The sequence below is a fragment of the Paramisgurnus dabryanus genome, chromosome 1 (assembly GCF_030506205.2).
Source record: "Paramisgurnus dabryanus chromosome 1, PD_genome_1.1, whole genome shotgun sequence".
In the NCBI taxonomy this organism is placed as follows: domain Eukaryota; kingdom Metazoa; phylum Chordata; class Actinopteri; order Cypriniformes; family Cobitidae; genus Paramisgurnus; species Paramisgurnus dabryanus.
In genome coordinates this window covers 36712219-36732192 of record NC_133337.1, presented here as the reverse complement: position 1 = coordinate 36732192, position 19974 = coordinate 36712219, and the positions used below count along the sequence as shown (strand labels likewise).

At 37.0% G+C, this 19974-nt stretch overlaps 3 protein-coding genes across 3 annotated transcripts in view; 2 read left to right on the top strand and 1 right to left on the bottom strand.

Annotated features, from left to right (window-relative positions):
* ccdc146 (coiled-coil domain containing 146) overlaps positions 1 to 17728 on the bottom strand; it is a 26469-nt gene extending 8741 nt beyond the window's left edge. The window contains exons 1-15 of the mRNA XM_065268581.2: positions 17648 to 17728; positions 16846 to 17010; positions 10786 to 10868; positions 8703 to 8912; positions 6927 to 6984; positions 6422 to 6598; positions 6264 to 6337; positions 5935 to 6162; positions 5464 to 5650; positions 3331 to 3423; positions 2633 to 2803; positions 1957 to 2045; positions 1218 to 1382; positions 605 to 829; positions 289 to 517 (exon numbers count right to left, since the gene is read on the bottom strand). Coding sequence (XP_065124653.1) covers positions 289 to 517; positions 605 to 829; positions 1218 to 1382; positions 1957 to 2045; positions 2633 to 2803; positions 3331 to 3423; positions 5464 to 5650; positions 5935 to 6162; positions 6264 to 6337; positions 6422 to 6598; positions 6927 to 6984; positions 8703 to 8912; positions 10786 to 10868; positions 16846 to 17007 — 2151 coding nt within the window. The 5' untranslated portion in view covers positions 17008 to 17010; positions 17648 to 17728. The remainder of the gene's footprint in view (positions 1 to 288; positions 518 to 604; positions 830 to 1217; positions 1383 to 1956; positions 2046 to 2632; positions 2804 to 3330; positions 3424 to 5463; positions 5651 to 5934; positions 6163 to 6263; positions 6338 to 6421; positions 6599 to 6926; positions 6985 to 8702; positions 8913 to 10785; positions 10869 to 16845; positions 17011 to 17647) is intronic.
* Positions 13357 to 16786, top strand: fgl2a (fibrinogen-like 2a). The gene is made up of 2 exons (XM_065268576.1): positions 13357 to 14060; positions 15252 to 16786. The coding sequence occupies exons 1-2, from the start codon at positions 13409 to 13411 to the stop codon at positions 15962 to 15964; spliced, it is 1365 nt and encodes a 454-aa protein (XP_065124648.1). The 5' UTR covers positions 13357 to 13408; the 3' UTR covers positions 15965 to 16786.
* sinup (siaz-interacting nuclear protein) lies at positions 17358 to 19974 on the top strand. Its single transcript, XM_073814794.1, has 4 exons — positions 17358 to 17447; positions 19001 to 19126; positions 19486 to 19721; positions 19808 to 19974. Exons 1-4 carry the CDS (start codon positions 17390 to 17392, stop codon positions 19892 to 19894), a joined length of 507 nt encoding a protein of 168 aa, XP_073670895.1. The 5' UTR covers positions 17358 to 17389; the 3' UTR covers positions 19895 to 19974.

Here is a 19974-nt window from a genome sequence, read left to right as displayed (position 1 = left end):
CATTCATGGAGACAAATGTAGGAAAACTGGACTGAAGCAAGATCAGGAAGCTCGTCACTATCTGCACTAAAGCTGAGATCATGGACCAGCATGACAGGAAAGCGCATCATGTGCTCCTTATGATCTTGTCATAAACAAACATGCATGAGCATGGTATATCAAGAGAGAAATCACGGATAAATTAGCAACCAACAAAAAACCTACCAAGTGCAAGACTTTAAGTCATGTATCTTCACTGGGTTTTTACTGTTATGTTTGGGTTGTGTTGTCCTGTACTGGAGTTGTTACCTGAATCTGTAACAGAATGTTCTCGTCCTGTAGTGCCTGAGTCCAGGGCACCTGTTGTCTTAGCAGATTGATCTGTCTATCCTGATCTTTCTGGACAATCTTCAGGTTTCTTATCTCATCCTCCATGTCTTGGATCTTCATGTTGTCATCTTGAATCGCACCCTCCTTCGTATTAAGCCTCTCGTAAAACACACACAACTCCTTTTCTCTTTCCAGAAGCTGCATGCCTCTGCCAACAAAAACATGGAAGTAATGTTGCACATGTAATACCTAAAATTCTCCCGACATAATCTTTTTCCCTTCTACCCTCTCTCACCGCTCCTTACGTCCCTGCACGGCGGACTCAAAGCTTTTCCGCAAGTGCAGTAGATTTTGCTCCTGCGTGTTGATTGTGTCTGTGAGCTTGCTGATGTTCAACTTTTGCTCCTCACGTTGCTCGTGCATTTCCTGCAGATCTTTGGAGATCTTTGAGATCTCGTTCTTCGCATGGTCTCGGAGCTTGTAGCTTTGGGAGTGTTGCAGATGGGACTTCTGCAGCATCCTGGAGTGAAATCAAAGAATGCAAGTACTTCTTTTACACTTTTACACATGTGTTTTACTGATCGAATAGGTCAAAGGTGGTTATGAAAACACACGTGACTCTGCAAACTCAGTAAAACCAAGAATATAAATGCAAAGGAAAGTTGCAGAGCCATGAAAACTACATGAAGCATGCAAATATGGATGAGACGGATGGGGCAACCAGGAAATTAAAACAAATATTTCCAAACAGAAGAATTTTTACAGCAATGCATTACCCAGAATTACCATCAACTTCTGCATCTGTTATGATGTGATCTCGTGGTTACTGAAACTTTTCAACATCCTTTAAATTTCACGAAAAACAGCATGCCTAGCATTAGCAAGTGTAATGTAAAAGCTTTAGTTACTTGTCTTTGTTGATCACAATCTTTCGCAGAATCTGAAGGTCTTCCTCCATTTTATTCAGCTTCTCTTTAACTTCTGCCAGATTTTGGTTGGAGATTTGGATCAGGCTCGTGTATTTGTTCCTCTCATCTTTGATGACTTCATACACCTTAGCAAATACACTTAGCCTGGTGATAGCAACAACACAATCACAGGTTACAGGATAACAAACAGGCTTACTTCTACTGTAGATCAGGTCAATGTTTTCTTACTTTTTGGTCAATTAACAGTGGCGGAGTGGCAATCAGGAGGGTCGGGACTTTTCCCAGTGGGCCGGTAGTGTTTTGAAGCCACGAGGGCCGGTCTGATAATAGTTAAACATTATAACGTTATATAGCAATCCCGTCTGGCAGCCTGATGTGCGGCCTCTTCCTACCTCCCGCTGGTCAAACTGAGCAGCCTCTCTGCTCAACACAGTAGCCTATAACAGGTCCAACTATGTGTAGGTTATTTAAAAATATAGGGGGATCAGTGAGCGGCCACTCCCCAAATGGCATAACCCATCAGCCTTTGATGTAAAAAGCCGCCAAAAGAGCACGTTCATCTCTAAATACGAGACCTTATTATTTGTATAAAACATTTTTGACCACCATTTTTTTGGTGGTCTACGAAATTTCCCGGTAGATTTTTTAGTCCCACTCCGCCCCTGTCAATTAGGATCTAAAAAAGGCACAAAATAAAAACATGTTTTGCAGTGAATACCTTATTTGGGTATCTTGACACTGTTTCTTGTGTTCTTGAATAACCAGACCTTTTCCCTGTAGGTCTTGCTTGGAACGCTTATATTTAAGCTGTAACCACATTCGTATCTGTTAGCATGCATCGTGCAATATTGTTGCCAGATTTGACATCAGTGAAGGTAAACAACATTGGTTCTCATGACCATCGTGACTGATGGAAACAAAGCCCAAGTGACATTTAAATATTTTCAGCAAATTTGACTTTTTGGTGTGGTTTGGGTTTCTCACAAAATAGGGTTTGGAAAATAAACACAAGCTACAGTATATGGACTATTTTTGTGGTGTTTTGTAACTATACTGTACAGCCCCTGGTCACTTTTTTTATATTTAATTTTGATAGTCCGCTTTAGACATTCTACTAACTATAAATAACTTTGCAACAACATGTCAACAACCGCTTATTTATTTATTTAAAGTAGTTTGAAAGTTACTTATAATTAGTAAAATGTCTGAAGTGGACTATCGAAAAAAAAAGTGTTACTGTTTCAATTAACAAGAGGCTGAGGAAATGGTGACAGTTTTCATTTGTGGTTGAACTATAATAATGGTAAAACATTTTAGAAATTGGCTGTTACAATTAGGGAACAGCGATGCTAACATTGCAGTTTTGGGTTTGTGGGTTAAATAAAGATCTCAACCTGCGCTTTGAGCAGCTCGTGGCTCTTCTGCTCTCTCTCATTTGCTTTGATGAGTATGAGACGATGGAGGTGATGAAGCTCTTCTCTGTGGCGATGAGACTCTCGTATTAGAGCCTGTTCTTGCTCCACATACTCTTCTGCTAGATGGACCTTCAACCCTGCCATTGACTGCTACTCTCAAACACACACACACACACGCACACACATGTTGGTGTATGTGGTTTATGGGGACATCTCCATAGACGCAATGCATTTTATACTGTCCAAACTGTTATATTCTATTCCCCTTACCTACCCCAGTCCCTAACCCCAATGTCACAAAAACCTGTTGCCAGTCTTTAATCTATGAAAAACTACCATTTAGTATGTTTTTTTTAGCTTTTCCGTTTATGGGGACACTCTCTGTGTCCCCGTAAACCACCTTTATAGCATAATAAACATGTCATTATACACTATTCATGTCCTCGTAAACCACATAGACCAACCCACACACACGCACACGCACACGCACACGCACACGCACACGCACACGCACACACACACGCACACACACACACACACACACACACACACACACACACACACACACACACACACACACACACACACACACACACACATTGTGCTGGATATTGGGATCTTGCAAGATAAATTTAAACAAAAAGTAAACTTAATGTTATTTGCCTTTAAGTGTTTACCTTAATAATCAAACTGCGTTTTAGGTTCTCCACTTCATTTTCAAGATCCTTCCTCTTGTGCAACAAGCAGTCACCCTCTGGAACTGCATCCCTCTGCAAGAAGAACACCAACAAACTATGACATTCTAAAATGCTTAACCTGAAAAAATGCTTAGCGCAACAAGGAGACACACATCTCAAACATAAAAGTAACCTGTTATAAAATGTGTTCTTACTTTGTGACACCACAGAAAAATGTGTTATTAACCACCCAGTTAAAATTGAATCATCGAAAAAACTGCCAAATAATTAAAATGTGCCATCGAGCCATCGTTTTTGCCTGCTAAAATAATCCTAAACACAGATATGTGGAAAAACTGTTTAACAGATTAACTCAGACACAACTTCAGTTTTACATACTTCACATTCTTTGCAACATGTGTAAGCAATACATTTCTAACATTTATGATGTGTTTAGAAACAATTCTCTGAAAAGACTTTAAGATTTTAATAAAGTACTGTCAAAAGGAAAAGCTATAAAAGCACAATTTATAAACTCAGCATTTTCAAAAAAGCTTGTTATGAGGCCATCAAATGAAAAACAAAACAAAAAAAAACATTCAGTTCTTAAAATCACATGAGTAGATGATTGCTCCATCACACAAATTGTGCTTATTTGTTTAAACTGCAATGTTATTTCTCAGTAATAGCCACCTAATTTTAGGCACTACAGTGATTCTCAGTTCCTTTAACTTTATCATAAAATGAGAACGATTAATCATCATGCACGGACCTAACGTGAAAGCAAAATGATTTACACAGCGATTCTTAGATGTTATGCAATAACTGATCAATAATAATTCTTCACTACAAATCATTCTGAAAAGACGATTTTATTTGTTCAATCATGAGTTGTTTGTTACTTAAGAAGACATTTTCACCCCATATTTTTGTCTCTAGATATAGCTTGGGTCCCTTTCACAATGTACTGGCAAAAACAAATTTAAATTTTTTATTATGGCGGTTGGATGTGAATTTAAAGCGTCATGAAACACTAACCAACACTTTTTTTAGATGTAAACAAAGTTAGTTGTGTTGCACATCATAGAAGACAATGTTAGTATCTGTTAATTTCAACATAAAAATAAAATTTTAAGCTTTTCTGTGATTTTTTGTCTTCTGGGTTTAAACTCCATATGGTGTAAACTTCACGGGCTGTGAGGTGGCAAACACGAGAAAGAGCACAATGCATCATAACTTGAAAACCACGCCCACCGGTGTCTCATTATTATTTATAAGAGAGCGTGTTCTTATCCAATGCAGAGAGGTTTCGCTTGTGTGTGTTTGCGGACGCGTGCCTGTGCTCCGTACGGCCAGGTCACCCAGGGAGGGGTGTCTGGGGCTCAGGATTAATCGCACATGGTAACGTTCTGTATAGTAAAGTAAATGTGCCTGCGCCATACACACACTCTGTAAATATGTTGGATGATTGGTAGGCAGGTGGACTTTGATCTGTTCCATGCGGTACCATGCCCTGAAGACTTTTCATTATCTTCAAACACGCTATTATTTCAACTATTGTTTAAATTAAATATTATATTCAGTTTAATTATTTCTGTAATACTGCTAATCTAAGTAAATCTTAGCTTATATCATTTGCCCCGCCCACTCATTGCTGTTCTTCTCACAGCGTCCACGCCCATTTAAGTAGCATTTTTCAAACTGATAGTGAGGTAGACTGGACCTGAAACGCTTTAAATATGTACTGTGTACAGAACTGCAGTATAATATACATAACTATTTTATCAGTGGTGTATAAAGACTTTATCAAATCAACTGTATTGTTTATATTACCTTAGAATGAGCCTTTTTTTATCTACATACACCGCCAGTCCCCTTACAGAGAAGTCGCCATTTCGAACCACCATGTTTCTAAACGGACAAAATGCTCTATTGAGCGCGTTTTGTCTCTACAATATCTCAGACGATGACTTAGTGATGTTTAGTGGTGCTCTTGTAGCTTGTCTATGCATTTTAAAAGGGAGGGGTGAACTGTGGAATGAGCTGTTGGTTTCAAATCTCAAGGCTAAATGCCGTTAAAAACCTACACAGTGGACCTTTAAGAATCGAATTGTTAGAAATGTCATGAATAACCTGAGCCTGGGTCCTCTCAAGCTGCTGTTGAGTAAGAAAAAGATCCTCTTTGGCCTGTTTCAGCTGCAGTTCATTCCTCTTCAGAGCTCTTAAGAGCCTGTCTTTCACCCGCGTGTCTCGAGCCAGCTTATCACGGAGAGACACGTACTGGGCCACAATCTGCTCCATGTCAATGTCCAGCTGACCCCTGCATTCCAAAGCAAATTCAAGAGATAAGACCACTTTCAATCATAACATAAATATTTGTTGGTTCTTGAGAGATTAGTCACACATTTTTTTAACTTATGGGTTTAAAGTATATGGTCTGCATACAGTTCCTAATATTCAACCTACAATTTTTTCTTCATGTGTGTTCCATGAAGCAAACAAAATCATGAGGGTAAATAAATGATAACACAATATTACTTTTTAGGGTGAACTGTCCCTTAACAACGTGACAATGAATAAACTGAAATTTGAATCCATTATGACCTTTGATCCATGAAGCTGGCCTCTTTCTCTTTGGTCATCTGCAGCTCTATAAGAAGTCTTTCTTGTTTATTCTGTGCGGCCATCAGCTGAGCCCTGTAGGCTTCCAGTTCTCTGAGCACCTCTCCTTTGGCCTCCTTCACTTTCTCATACTTTGCCCCCATCAACTGTTGGTGCTTCATGCGCTCCATACGCTGTTCCTCCATTACTGCCACCTGTTTCTCCAACTCTCTGTCACACACCAAGATAAATGTTAACTTTACAAATAAACATCAACAATGTTTTGCATACATTTCTTGAAACAATGAACTCGAGCCGCTCCAGTCACATACGATTTTCTGTGGGTGATCCTGTCAATCTCCTTTGCTAGCTGAATGGGTATAGGGAGCAATTGAGCCAGCTCAGCCTGGTAAAAGAACAAATAAATAAACATGAGAAAACCCCACAGCATAATGCAAAGGAAAGATGCTCATTGATTGGTCTTGCTCACCTCCTTGTTCTCAACAAGTTTTTTTAACTCATCAAGCTCACATCGTTCTTTATCTGTGTGTTTCTGTTGAGTCTCCACACTTTCAGTTAAAGTTTGCCCCTCGTGTCGGAGTTGGATGGTCTCCTTTCTCATTTCCTCAGAGCTCTCCTTTAGAGACATGTACCTCCTTTCCAGCTCCTGAGGATTTGCATACATATAAATACTTGAGCAGAACACACACATGTCATACTCAAGTACATAGAGTATAATATATGCACCAAAATATAATTAATTGGACTACAATCAATTTAACACAAGATTATGCATAATTTAACATGGCCATTGAGAAAAATGTAAATCATAAAACTAAGTGATACAATGGTAGATTACAATTTCTATCTCCTAGGATGATATTTAAGAAAGATTTTTAGGCATTCTTCATCATTCCTGTCTTAACAACCCCACCTGTCCCCACAGGTGAAAGGACATGAATTGATAAAACATCATGATCGCAGCCAGTACTCACAGCTGGTTTGGGCTGGTTCTGGTACTCTTTTTCAAGACAAAGCTTTTCTTCATTGAGACTGAAAAGGAGAAATAAGATTCTGTGAAACAAATTTTGTCCATTTGACCAAAATCAGGATATGATTTTTAAATCAGGATGTGAAGCAATTAATACAAAAAGGAACTCAAATGTGTGATACTGTGAGAACCAAGGCCGTTGCTAAATTTAGTGGGGCTTGGGACAAATGTTCCCCTCTTTCCTGGGTCCACTGTTTTGGCTATTAGCTTTTATTGGACCGCCCCTCTTCACAGGGACCAGGACAACGTTTCTTCTCCGCACCCCCAATGGCCTTGATTTAAACATGACATATTGAGAGTAAAATGCTAGAAAAAGATTATTCATATAATGTAGGTAATACCAGAAGTAGAAGTCAACCTGATTTAAGTTTTATAGTTATTAAACACAAATTTTTCTATTCTAGATCAATGCTATACTGCTGTAGGTGAGAGCTGGATTGCAGTGAGTCCTTCAAGGTGAATTCCTTTATGAAAGTTTGGCTGAAGATTAAGGATCTATAAAAGAAACGACATCTGGCTGTAATATGTCTGCTTCTTTATGCAGTACAAATTCTTGCCTGACCCGGGACATTTATAGAATATATCTAAAAAACATTCTATGTGTGAAACAAAATGTCTGTGTTAAAGTAAAATGTAACAGAAAATCTGAAATTTTTAACACACGTCAGATTTTCTAATGGCAGGATGCCATGCCTCCCTAAATCTCATGTTAAGAAATATCTGATAAAGTATCTTTTGCCCTTATAATGATTCACATAACTTTGTTGCACCAATGTCCTAGCAAAATGTCAGCCGTGTGGGCCGTAACTGAGCATAGTGTTCTTTTCCATCTATTTTGGAGGCGAGAAAGACCTTTCGGAAACAAGTATGTGAGTGTTAGGAGAGAGAAAGAGCTAGAGTTGAAGTACCCTTTGATCTGCCAAGGGAATCTTATGCACAAAACTTTCTTAGAGAAACAGTTTATTAGAAAGGTCATGAATCTGTTTTTGACACGTGTAAATGGCCCTTAAAGGGGACATATCATGAAAACATGACTATATGTGCTATAATTTGGTCACCAGTGCTTCTATATAGAAAATATTAAAATATCAAAAAGATCAACCTAGTAAACAGTTCTCTGCAAGCATATGAAAAAATAGGTAACTGAAATGAAAAAAAAAAACGTTGACAACTCAGCAGGTCACATCAGCAGCATGCGCCGTAGTCTGCTTGCGAACACGTACTAAAGGACCAAAGAGGAGAACAAATTGTTGAATAAAATCATTTGTTTTGTTTTCTTTTACGTACAATAGTGTTATTATCGTCACTTCATAAAATTATTATTGAACTACTTATGGCAAAGGGACCTTTTTGGTGATGTCTTTAACAAAAGAATTGTGAAAATCAAACTGCAACCTATGGGACAGTCACAAGCCTCCCTGTTTTCATCAAAACTAAAATTTGTTCTGAAGAGAATCAAAGAACTCTGTGGCTTAGAATGACACAGAATGAGTAAGTGATTTATTATGATAAAAATTTTATTTTGGGGTGAACATATCCTTTAAAGCTGTTTCTTATTAAAGGGTTGCAGTTTGCATCAAACTTTGATGCTCATAATTCGTTTTAAGTAGGATTTCACAGACAGGGTCACAAATCATCTTTTGGTTAAGTCACCCGCATCTAAACACCTTTTCTCCATGTTTTGATTGTAATTGAAATACCCTTCAGAGTGTCATCTTACCACTGGATCTGGAACTGCATCTGGTAATCTCTCTCCTCAGCCTCTTTCAGTTCATTGTAGGACTGGAGGAGCTTCTGTTTTAGGCTGCTGACCTCAGTGTCATAACCCTCTGGAAAGAGCTCTGCCGTCTCCAGCTCCTGGTTCTGCTGCTTCAGCTTACTGCGGTAGGCCTTAGCTTCCTGCATGAGTTTCAGTTCTGAATCCTGAGAACTGGAGAGACAATTTATAATTGCGCCTGATATGGGATGTACAGTAATTTGTACTTCAGTGTAAAGTGGACTTCATTATTCATGTTCTGAATAAAATGTGACAAGCAGCACAATGCAAAGGAGTTGTTTGCGGCATCGCTGGGGTGTTAAGTGTGGTTGCTTGTAAGCCTAAATCAAAACAGTCAATAGCTACAGTACTCTGTTCCCTAGAAATGGCTCGGGTCCCTCTGTCATTGAATGTCTATGCGATACATACATATGTTATTTTTAAAGTTAATAGAAAATATCTGCACCTCTCCTCAACAAGGAGGAGATTAATCGTTGATTAAGGAGATTAATGCTTGATTAATCTACACCAACACTAGTGCAAGGTTTATTTGGGGTACTGTCACTTTGAGACCTAATGCATGCACATCCAACTGTAAACATTTACTTAAGACATAACTGAGACTGTTTACGAGGATAATCGTGGCTCTTTGAGATCATTTTGTGTAAATATGCTTAAGTGGAAGAAAACGTAAAGTCAGTATTTTAACCATTTGCTCGAATACCCGTCTTGAGATGCACGCTGGCCTTGCAGGCTATCCTTAGGTTCCTAGTCCATCCAGGAAATTGCGATTCTGCGATCACAGAATTTAATGCAAAATCCAGCAACATCCAGAAAATTTTTTGACATCTTACTTCCCGAAGATTTACTGCAAAATTTGATCCAAGATGCGTTGTGTCAACTTGTGTGAAATCATTATTTTGCACAATGCTCTTTTCGCTTCTAAGAGTGTGCTGCTTCAAAGTAAAAGCATGTAATGTGAGTACAACTATAAAATATCAAATTTAAATCGCAGAATTGATTGATTAGTGAAATAGACTGTCTGAGAAACCAGCTTATGCAACGTGTCCATGGCAATGAGCGAACTCCGTTCAGTGAAGCTTAATGCCAGAACAGTTGCATTTTGAGTTGTGTCCAGAACTATTGTTTATATTGAAACTGCAGCTGTGTCCCAATTGGAAGGCTGCGACCTTCTAAGAATACAAATGCAGTGACAAGAAACTTTTTTCTGCTTATTATCCACTTTTAATGAAGGTTTTAAATATTTGTTTCAAAATATCCACCCGTTACAGGTGCGCTATGAAGCTTGGGAAAGTGACGGATCAATTTGTTCTATCATTAGCAGTGCAAGAAATAAGGACGCACTTTGAGACTTCATTTTACGCATCCTTTAAATTGGGATTGCCTTACTAGCCTTCAGTCATGCTGCTGTGACTTAGAATACAATCTAAGAAGGTCGCAGCCTTTGAATTGGGACACAGCTATTGTTATTTGAAATAACTAGGGGTTCTTGAGATCAGAAAGGTATAAAAATGTGTACTGAATGTTGTCTGTTGTATACCTTTGAGTCATAGAAAGTGATTAAATATTTGCACATGTGTAGTAATTTAAAAGAAGAATCTTGTGCTTACCAATTCAGTAATTTTTTTGTTTTTACAAAAAAATCCTAAAGAATTTGAATAAAGCCACTGCAAAGTCAGTTATTTTTGCCACAGAAAATATAAAAAAAAAATTGCAAAATCCTGTGGGGACTGCTTTATTGTCGAGCCCTGGCAAGCATCACTTACTATATGAAAATTAAAAAAAGAAATCTAGAAAGAACCCACTACAGGACACATTACCTTAAAGGTTGTAAATACAGTATATCATCAATAGTTGTAAGTAGTAAATGTTAGGGCTGTGAAAATGAGACCGCTTAATGCTACATGCCGTGTTTGTATCTAATAATATGGCGTAAATTTAAAATACATATGTAATTATTTTGGTTTCCTTAAAATACAGTGTGATGGTTTGACAATTTGTAAAATAACAATGAAATTGGTCTTACCTTTTCAGAGCTTCTTGTAAGAGGTTAAAACTGGCCTTAAGATGAGCCATTTTCGCTGCACTGATCTTTCCTTCAGAAAAAAGCTGGAACAAAGATGATAAAGAACTATTAGATTCAGAGGTTACAAACAACCAAACAACTTTATCCTTGATACATTTGAAAGCTAAAAAGGTTCAGTGTATTTGCTTGAATGTCTTTAAGTGTTGTTGTAGAAGATCTACATGTGTCACACATCAGTTTGCTTTTGAACTGGAGTATGGAAAGCTTTGAGCTCTGAGGATCTAAGCCTTGAGGATTGTTTTTCTGAAGAATGAAGAACAGTTTTCAAGATAAGCATTTCTGATTATCAGGACCAACAGAAAGAACATGTGTGTTTTTCTCCTTTATAGTGGAGACAAACAAATAAAAGAAAGGTTTGATAGCTTGTTCCCAGATACAGTACATGACAAACCTTTTCCAGATTTCTGGGTTTATGTTTGCCATGTGATTCATCTAATGTTAAATGTGCTTTATATTTTATTTCTAAAATGCTGGTATTTATTTAATTTATAATATGACGTAGCTAATTTAAGTGAAACCCCTCAATTCAACTAACTATTTTAAGGCTTTTAACACTTTAGCCTTGTGGTGGAAGCATTGTTTGAATTAAATTTCAACAGTAACCTTTTCAAGTGTCCCTGTATAGCTCAGTGGTATAGCATTGCATTAGGGACCAAGGAAACCAAGAGAACACACATACTGATAAACAACATTGTAATGCACTGTAAGTTGCTTTGGTAAAATGATTTTGCTAAATTTTTTGATAAAAGCTTCTGCCAAATGTGAAAATGTATTAAACACAAACATGTCCTCATAATAACTCAGGAGTTAAATTTTATATACCCTAATTATATTATATATTATAAAACCCAATAGCCAATAGAGTCATATGCATGAATTACTGTAAAAAAGGAAATCATGAGGTAAACATGTGGAGGAAAGCTTTGAAGTCATCCAAGAAATACTGGACCACGCCATGTGCTTTTTAAAAAACATTTCTTTTTGCCCACATAGTAAGAAAAATTATTGTAGGTTTTCATTTCTGCAGAAAATGACCTCACAACAACGATTCAAAACAGAAGGTTGATAGAATAAGTAAACACGAGAATAAACTTCAAATTTCTGGCATACTTGTGAAAACATCTGCGTATGATTAAAAAACTGCAGTTTCTGTACTAAGACAAAGCATGTATGTGTCACAGCCAGTCTTCCAGTGAAATACTACTATGTGACACACAAGATCCAGTGCCAATAAAAACATGTTAGCAATGCATAGTGCGAACACATGACAGCAATAAATTGGTGTTGACAAACAATTTTTGCAGAATTCCTCAGCATCCACAGGAATGTGTGATGCGAAATGCAAGTATATGAATTGTATATGAATATTGATTTTAACTTACTGAAAACCAGCAAGTGCTTTAACAGGACTCATTTACTCATCTTGGGAGGTAGTTTATTTACTGTACAATTTACTCATATATTATTTGGATGACATATAGGTACTTAAAAAAAATAACTGAGTTACAGCAATGTGAGAAAGGATAGATAGATAGATAGATAGATAGATAGATAGATAGATAGATAGATAGATAGATAGATAGATAGATAGATAGATAGATAGATAGATAGATAGATAAAGATGGATGGATGGATGGATAGATGCTTGCAAGATTTATGATATTCTATCATTTAAGCAAAGTCAACAGTTGTTTGTTTTCATTTATTTTTGAGCTATCTGAACTGCATTTGGATGGCTATTAGACGTCTTTTAAATGCTAATTGCTCGCTGAGATTCCACAGCGTTTCCATTTACAATTACATGCACTTGAAATTGATTTTTTACTAAAACATTTTATCTTTTATTATCAAGTTATGAAGATCATTTATTTTAACCCTTGTATCAGACCCAGTGTTTCATAAAGTGTGGAAATCCATAAAACAATATAATACTTTCAAAGTTATGGTAATCAAAACAAATAGTGAACTAATTTTAAACACTTTTTTTTTACCAAAAAACATAAATATTTGTGGTCATTTTCATTACTGCACACAACTGTACAGTTAATTTAGTCTTTTAGGGAACTACTAAACAAAAAAGTAGATGTGAACTACAATGCCTTGGATAAAATACGACACATGACATGTGAATGAAGCACATAAAAACCAAGGTAAATATTATAAGTGAACAGACAAATGAAAATGTAATACACTCAATATTATAAAACAACTACTGTTTGCTATTTAGGAAACATAAAATGCAGCTATGAAATAAATAATTTATATGTAAAAATGGTCATCTTACAGAATTAACCTGTATTGCATGGGTAAATTTAACATTGTTGGACATTGTTAGCTGACAAAAGAAAAAAAACTAGAAGAATCTATAAGAATTTATTTACTAGAAGTTCACAACGCCACAATTTTTATAAGAAACACCCAATTATGCAATACACTGCAGCTCCACCCACTCTTTCTCCCTCCCTCCCTCTCTCTCTCAACGCTGGTATTAATGACAATGTTGTTGCACTTTCAGGCAGTTCTCCTCTTTTCCTTTCTTAGATTGGGTTCTCATTACAAGACCATGAAACTTTTGTATGTCTGCTGTTCCCTTCTGATAGCGATAAGAGAGGGGTTAGCAGCTGCTGGCAGTGGCCCTTCTGGGGTTCTGAACAGGTCGTCTGGAGTTTCCAGCTGCTCCCAGGTGAGACTGAAGCCAGCTGGGCAATGTGATGATGAGGACGAGTGCCCATACCAGCTCACTCTGCCGCCTCTGACCATCCAACTTCCCAAACAATTTCGACTACTGGAAAAGACCATGAAGGAGCTGCAAAGTCTGAAGGAGACCGTAAACATGATGAAGATCTCCTGCCAGGAATGCAGCTCGCGGCAGGTGGATGTCAACTTACAGAAAGACAGCGGAGACCCCGCGAATGGTGGCTTTGAGCAGGGCAGAGGGGACACCAGCACGAGAGTCTACCAGAATGGAAACGACAGCAATAATGATATCGTAAAGGACATGCGGGTGAAAATGAACCGTATGTCTATCAGCCTGAAGAATGCACGTGGGCAGATTAACACTCTTCAGGGTCGTCTGGAGGAGCTTAACCTTCTCAATTTGCAGAACGTTGAGGATATAGTGGACAGGAAGGTTGAGAACATCACTGGAATGGTCAACAAAATCAGCAGCACCTGCACTTCACAATGTCCAAAAGTAGAGCACCCTGAACCTCAACGTAAGTTCAGATTTGCACAAAATACTTTAGCCAGAAAGAAAAAAATATATAGATCATGTGTCTTTTTTAAGTTGATTATGTAACACAAATCTATTTGAAGAATAGAATATGGTGATAAAGGGGTATTTTTAAAGGAGTTGAAATCTTTTTCTATATATTGCTATCTATAATATTTGCCCTATAGTGTTGCCTACTGTAACTAAACTCTTCTGAACCACATGCAGAACTGGGTTAAATCTGTTAAGACCACTTACAAACAATAATCTCAAAGAATGCAATCACGCAGGTTGTAACGAAATGAATAAAGGTTTCTTATGGCTTATATTAAGCAAGTCATCTGCCAAAGCAGAGGCTTATAAACTGGACTGAAAACAATATTACATGTGGAATGCAAACTAGTTTTAGCAAAGACTGCATTTCAAAAATAAAAACCTGCTGTGGGGAAGAGCCATGTTTACAAAAAATCACATGCTGGTTAAATAATTTCAATAAGCTTTAGGAAAAAAATTGCAGCTTTTTGTCACCTTTCTCTCAAATTAACAGAGGTGTAAACTAAAGTAATGAAGTACTTTTACTCACTACTCAAGTAACTCTACATCAAAGTGTTTTTATTTGGCAAACTTTACTACATTCCAATGCATAAAATTGTTCTTGTCACTCCACTACATTTCATAAAATACCGTTATATTGTGTACTCTTGTTTTTAAACTAACACTAAGGTACATTAAAAATCTACTAATTTCTCATGAATACTCAAGTAAAACATTTGGTTACTTTTACTCATGAAAAATAACTAGATATTAGATTTTTAATTAAATTAGGTATTAAAAGGCATTTAATATGAAATGTAGTGGATTCAAAATTATGAAAGCATACAAAACATGCATTAAAATACATTAAAGTAAAAATAAAAAAGCAAAATTATCAAAATATATACCCCAGCTGTCACTGGGGCTGTACCTTTTCAAACAAGCAGCTTTGCACCTTTCATATTGGTATCTCAAAGGCACAAACTGGTACCTAATGAATAACAAATAATGGTACAAATATGGGCCTTTTTAAAGGGTACTTTGTATTCTCAATAATTAACAGCTTTAAACCTAAAACATCACCATTTTAATGATTTGGCTAACTTTATAGCGAAGACTGTGATTTCAAACTATTTCAATTCTGATATCTCCCTCTTCACAGCCCTCACAAGCTTCAGTCCCAGAGATTGCTCTGACATCAACTTGCTAGGAGAGCGGCCAAGCGGGGTGTACCAGCTGATCCCTGACCCCAGGAATGGCAGCTTTCCAGTGTACTGTGACATGGAGTCATCTGGAGGTGGGTGGACTGTCTTGCAGCAACGCATCAATGGCAGCGTGAGTTTTAACCGCAACTGGACCGAATACAAAAAGGGCTTTGGTGACCTGAACGGGAACTTCTGGTTGGGCAATGACAAAATTCACCTGCTTACCAAGGCCAAGGACATGGTCCTGCGTATTGAGCTAGAGGACTTCGGCGGCACACGTGGATATGCCAAGTACGATCAGTTCTACGTGTCAAATGAGTATCTCAATTATAGGCTGTCGCTGAGCGGGTACTCAGGCACCGCTGGAAACGCTCTGCAGTTTAGCAAAAACTTCAACCATGATCAGAAGTTTTTCACAACACCCGACAGAGACCATGACATGTATCCTACAGGGAATTGTGGGGAATACTATGGATCGGGCTGGTGGTTTGATTCCTGCATGTCAGCGAATCTCAATGGCAAATACTACAAAGCCAAGTATAAAGGAAAAAGGGATGGAATATATTGGGGAACGTGGCACAACATGACTAACGAGTACTATCTGACAAGCTACAGACAAGCATTTAAAAATGTCAAAATGATGATCAGGCCAAAAAATTATAGTCCGTAAATGAACTGATGATAAATGCAAATAAATGGTGCAGTTATGCACTTTCCAAAATATTTTTGCTATTGGACTTGCAATTACTGTATTGAAAGCTTACATTTGGTCAAAATATAGTACCATGACCTTTCTGTGAAAATGTATAGTTTACTTTTTCTTTGTGTGTGTGCTACTGCCATCTTGTGTTCAACTGTTTTACTGTAATTATACAGTATATCAGGGGGTTTTCAAATTGTGAGTTGGAAAACACTAGTGGGTTGCACAGTGAGATCAGGTGGGTCGGGCAAAGTCACTTAGTTGTTGTAGTGAAACAGTTTTGAATTAATCCTATTAATGATAATTAATGGCAATAGTTTTGATATCAGGTATTTTAAGACTGCAATTAAACTTACATTTAATTCATACAATGTCAATGAAAATATAAACAAGCTACACTTTTTTAAAAGAGAACAATTTTTTTGTATTTCTAAATGTATTTTTCTGTATATTTCTATAAAAAATAGTTTGGTGGATCCTGAGATAGATACTCAAGTGGGTGGTGGAATGAAAAAGTTTGGGAACCGTAAATAAAGCTTTAAAAAAAGAAATGTACAGTATTTATTTTTGAAAGAACAGCCTCTAAAGATTCTTACTGCATTTTTACTGAGATTAAGCATAGGTAAAAGAAATAGCTTTGGCATTTTCTGGCACTTTTTAAAAATAACTTAATTTTTTATTTTTTGGTTTTAAAATTGTTTGTATATTTGAGCATTGCTATTAAACATCTTTATTTGTTTTTAAAGGGTACGTTAATCTTTTGTGTGAATCTAATAAAACTATAAATACTAACATTTGCTTAACACAAGAGTTTTATTAAAAACGCAGATGTTTGATGTGTCCTGATCTACCTGTTCCAGGCATTGTATGGCTGGGTTTGATGATGTAACAGTAGGTTGTCTATAATGAGCATCAGCTTCAGGAGCTATTGCTGAAATGGGTGTGGCCCTCTCATCAACCCCCTCCTCCTCATTCTCTGATGGTGAAGGCCTCCACCCCTCTGGCTGACTCATGACCTACACACAAACACACACACAAAATTTGTAACTGTAAAATTGAGTAGTTTGCCTGCAAAGAGCTATATAAAAATGATAAAAATGTATAAAATAATATATCTTTCTTTTCTAATATTTATTTAATGTATCTAATATTTATGGGGAAAACAACATTATACTAAATTCTCAACAACCACATAAAGCATTTTTATCAGTTTACTATATGCCTGTCCACTGACAACGAACCCAAAGGACGCAAAGACGTAGCTGTGCGTGATTTTAGCCCAAATTTGGAGCAGCTGCCAACAATTAAAGTTGAAAAGCTAATTAAGTCCGTGTATATATAGGACAGATACGTTTACTGAGTTAACGAAGTTATCAGTTTTTTTAACCTGTTATTATGGCTCAACGAAACTCAACGGAAGGTGAAGACGGCCAGACGAAAGATCTTTACTCAGGTTAACAATTACAGAAATATTAAATTAATTACTCAAGTATTTTTGCAACTTCGTAGCAGTTATGATGGCGGAATTAATTTATAAAGGTTTTAAAATATATGTACCTCAGACATTTTCCCGGAGTTATAGCCTAACTTAACCTTTTGTCTGCGTTCCTTTAGTAACTAACGTTATATATGCTCGCTTTATATTAATCTTACCGTGTTCTTTTATCGGATATCTTCTCTATAATGCTGTTTTCAACTTCTAATTTTGCGTTTTATCCGTTAAGTGTAAATCTCTGCGTGTCACTGTTGTAGCGCGCGTGGAGATATCGCCATAGAAACGACTCCAACAGGAGGAGCTACTGCGCGTGCTCTGACGTTTTAGGACAGGGTTGTTAAAATCGTGGGTTTATTTGGTTTTACAAACCTTTATTGAGCACAACTAAAAGCTTTTCAAAAAGTGTATTTAAACGTATACCTAAACATAAGTATTCCGCTTTTCGTGTAAATCTGACATTAATGTTTTAACTGGTTTTAAATTTTGTCCCACGCGACACACTACTCTAAATATTTAGTCCCTTAACTGACACATCCAGTTTTGTTAATATGGATCCCTCCCATAGGAGCAGATGATCTGAATCATGTGTGTGTGTTCGATAAGGGAGACATGCGAAATGTGCAGAACAGTTTGAAAATACTTAAACTAGTTAAGTTTCTGGACATTAAAGTGTTTTAAAATCTTACTATAGCAGCATAGTAAATGAAAGGCTACAGCATTTACTACATTGTTTCCCCTTGTAATAGCTTTGTTTTTGTTAAATGATTTGCTAGATGCATTAGATCAGTGGTTTTCAGAGTGCGGCTCCCCTTGTGTACGGTGCATTCCTTCGTGCCCCAAAGAAAATTTGACAACGTTCTAAAACTCAACATTTTAATAAAAAACCATTAAATTATACAAAGTAGTGCTTTTGGTTAGTAGCCTTATTTTTTTTTAGGTTTAATTACACAGAATTCATGATAAATGTATTTTATAAAATGTCATAAAACGGGGGGCCCCCTGGCACCTTCTTGTGGCCCCGGCCTCCAGTTTGAGAACCACTGCATTAGTTAACATGAATAAACAAACAACTGACATTAAGTTACTTTAAAATTTGCTTCTGTTTTTATTATTTTTACCGTGAACTAATACATTTTTAAAATGTGCATGTGTTAGTTAAGGCACCATGAACTAACATAACTGCATTGACATTAGCAAATATTAATAAATGTTGAAGCTATTGTTCGTGGTGGGTAATATTTATAATATTAACCAATACAACCTTTATTGTAAAGTGTTAGCACTACAGTTAAAAATGCACTGTAGTTTATACTACAGGTTAGTTTACTATAGTGTAGTCGTATTTTGGGTTATTGGACTTGTGTTGGACAGCCGTGACATTTGCCTTGTGACAACAAATTTAGTATTTAAAATAATGACTTTGATACAATTAGACTTTACTAATTTTACTAAATCTAATAAAATCTTAAGTGCCAAGTGTGTTTGCTTTAACATTATAACTTGGTTTTCAGATCAGAAAGCCACCATGAAAACTGTAAGTGCATTTAGACGCAGAGCGCCGCTAACCTTTTCACCTAAACGACAGTATGCTGTAGCTGTCGTCTCTCCAATGCAAAAACATGACAGCAGTGAACCTGGTAAGGACACAAGATTCTTGTCCAGCTATATTATGTGGCATTTTATCCTTTATTCCCTATGCTAGTTTAATATGCAAAGAATTCTACAAGCCATTTGAAAAGCAATGGCCTGTGCACCACCAAAACGTATTTGGAGTAGCTGGCATCTTCCTATTTCTCCAGTGTATAGTATGTAGGCCTATAATGAAATGCTACACTGAAATGTATAGCAGTTGCAAACTGCATGCAACTGTCCCCCTGCAATCCAAAGTGATCACCTTTCAAATAACTTGCATGCAAAATTACTGTTGTATACAAAAAGGGCACAAGTTCTTTTACAGAAGTACTGCTCACACAACTCCTTTGTGCGTCTGTACCAGTCTTTGCAGAGATTACATCACTAGGAACATCTTCGTCTGATCTTAGCAGGAGAATGGATGAAGCCATTGCTGGACTCCAGAGGAGGTACAGAGAGGGCAGACGTGCGAGTTTCAGGTCGAAACCTTTAACTCAATTTAAGCCCTTCTCATTTGATGCACGTGATGCTGCACAGAGAGTTAAACGTGAAAGGAAACTGCGAGAGCTTAGTCGGAAGCAACATCAGTGGCTGGCAAGGGTAACATCTTTTACACCATTTTACTTAATTTTTTAAGATCCTGTCACTGTGGCCAAAGTGACAGTCTAATTTGTGTTTTCTCCCAGTGTTCCACATTTAAAGCTCATCCTATAAGAAGATACAAACCTATAGTCCAGCCACCCACACACTCCAAGGGTGCTTTGGAGAGCTAAAATAACATGCAACAGATTTTAATGTCGTCTTGTCGTTTTTAAGTGTTTGTAAAAATAAACTTTTTGTATGTCACAAACTG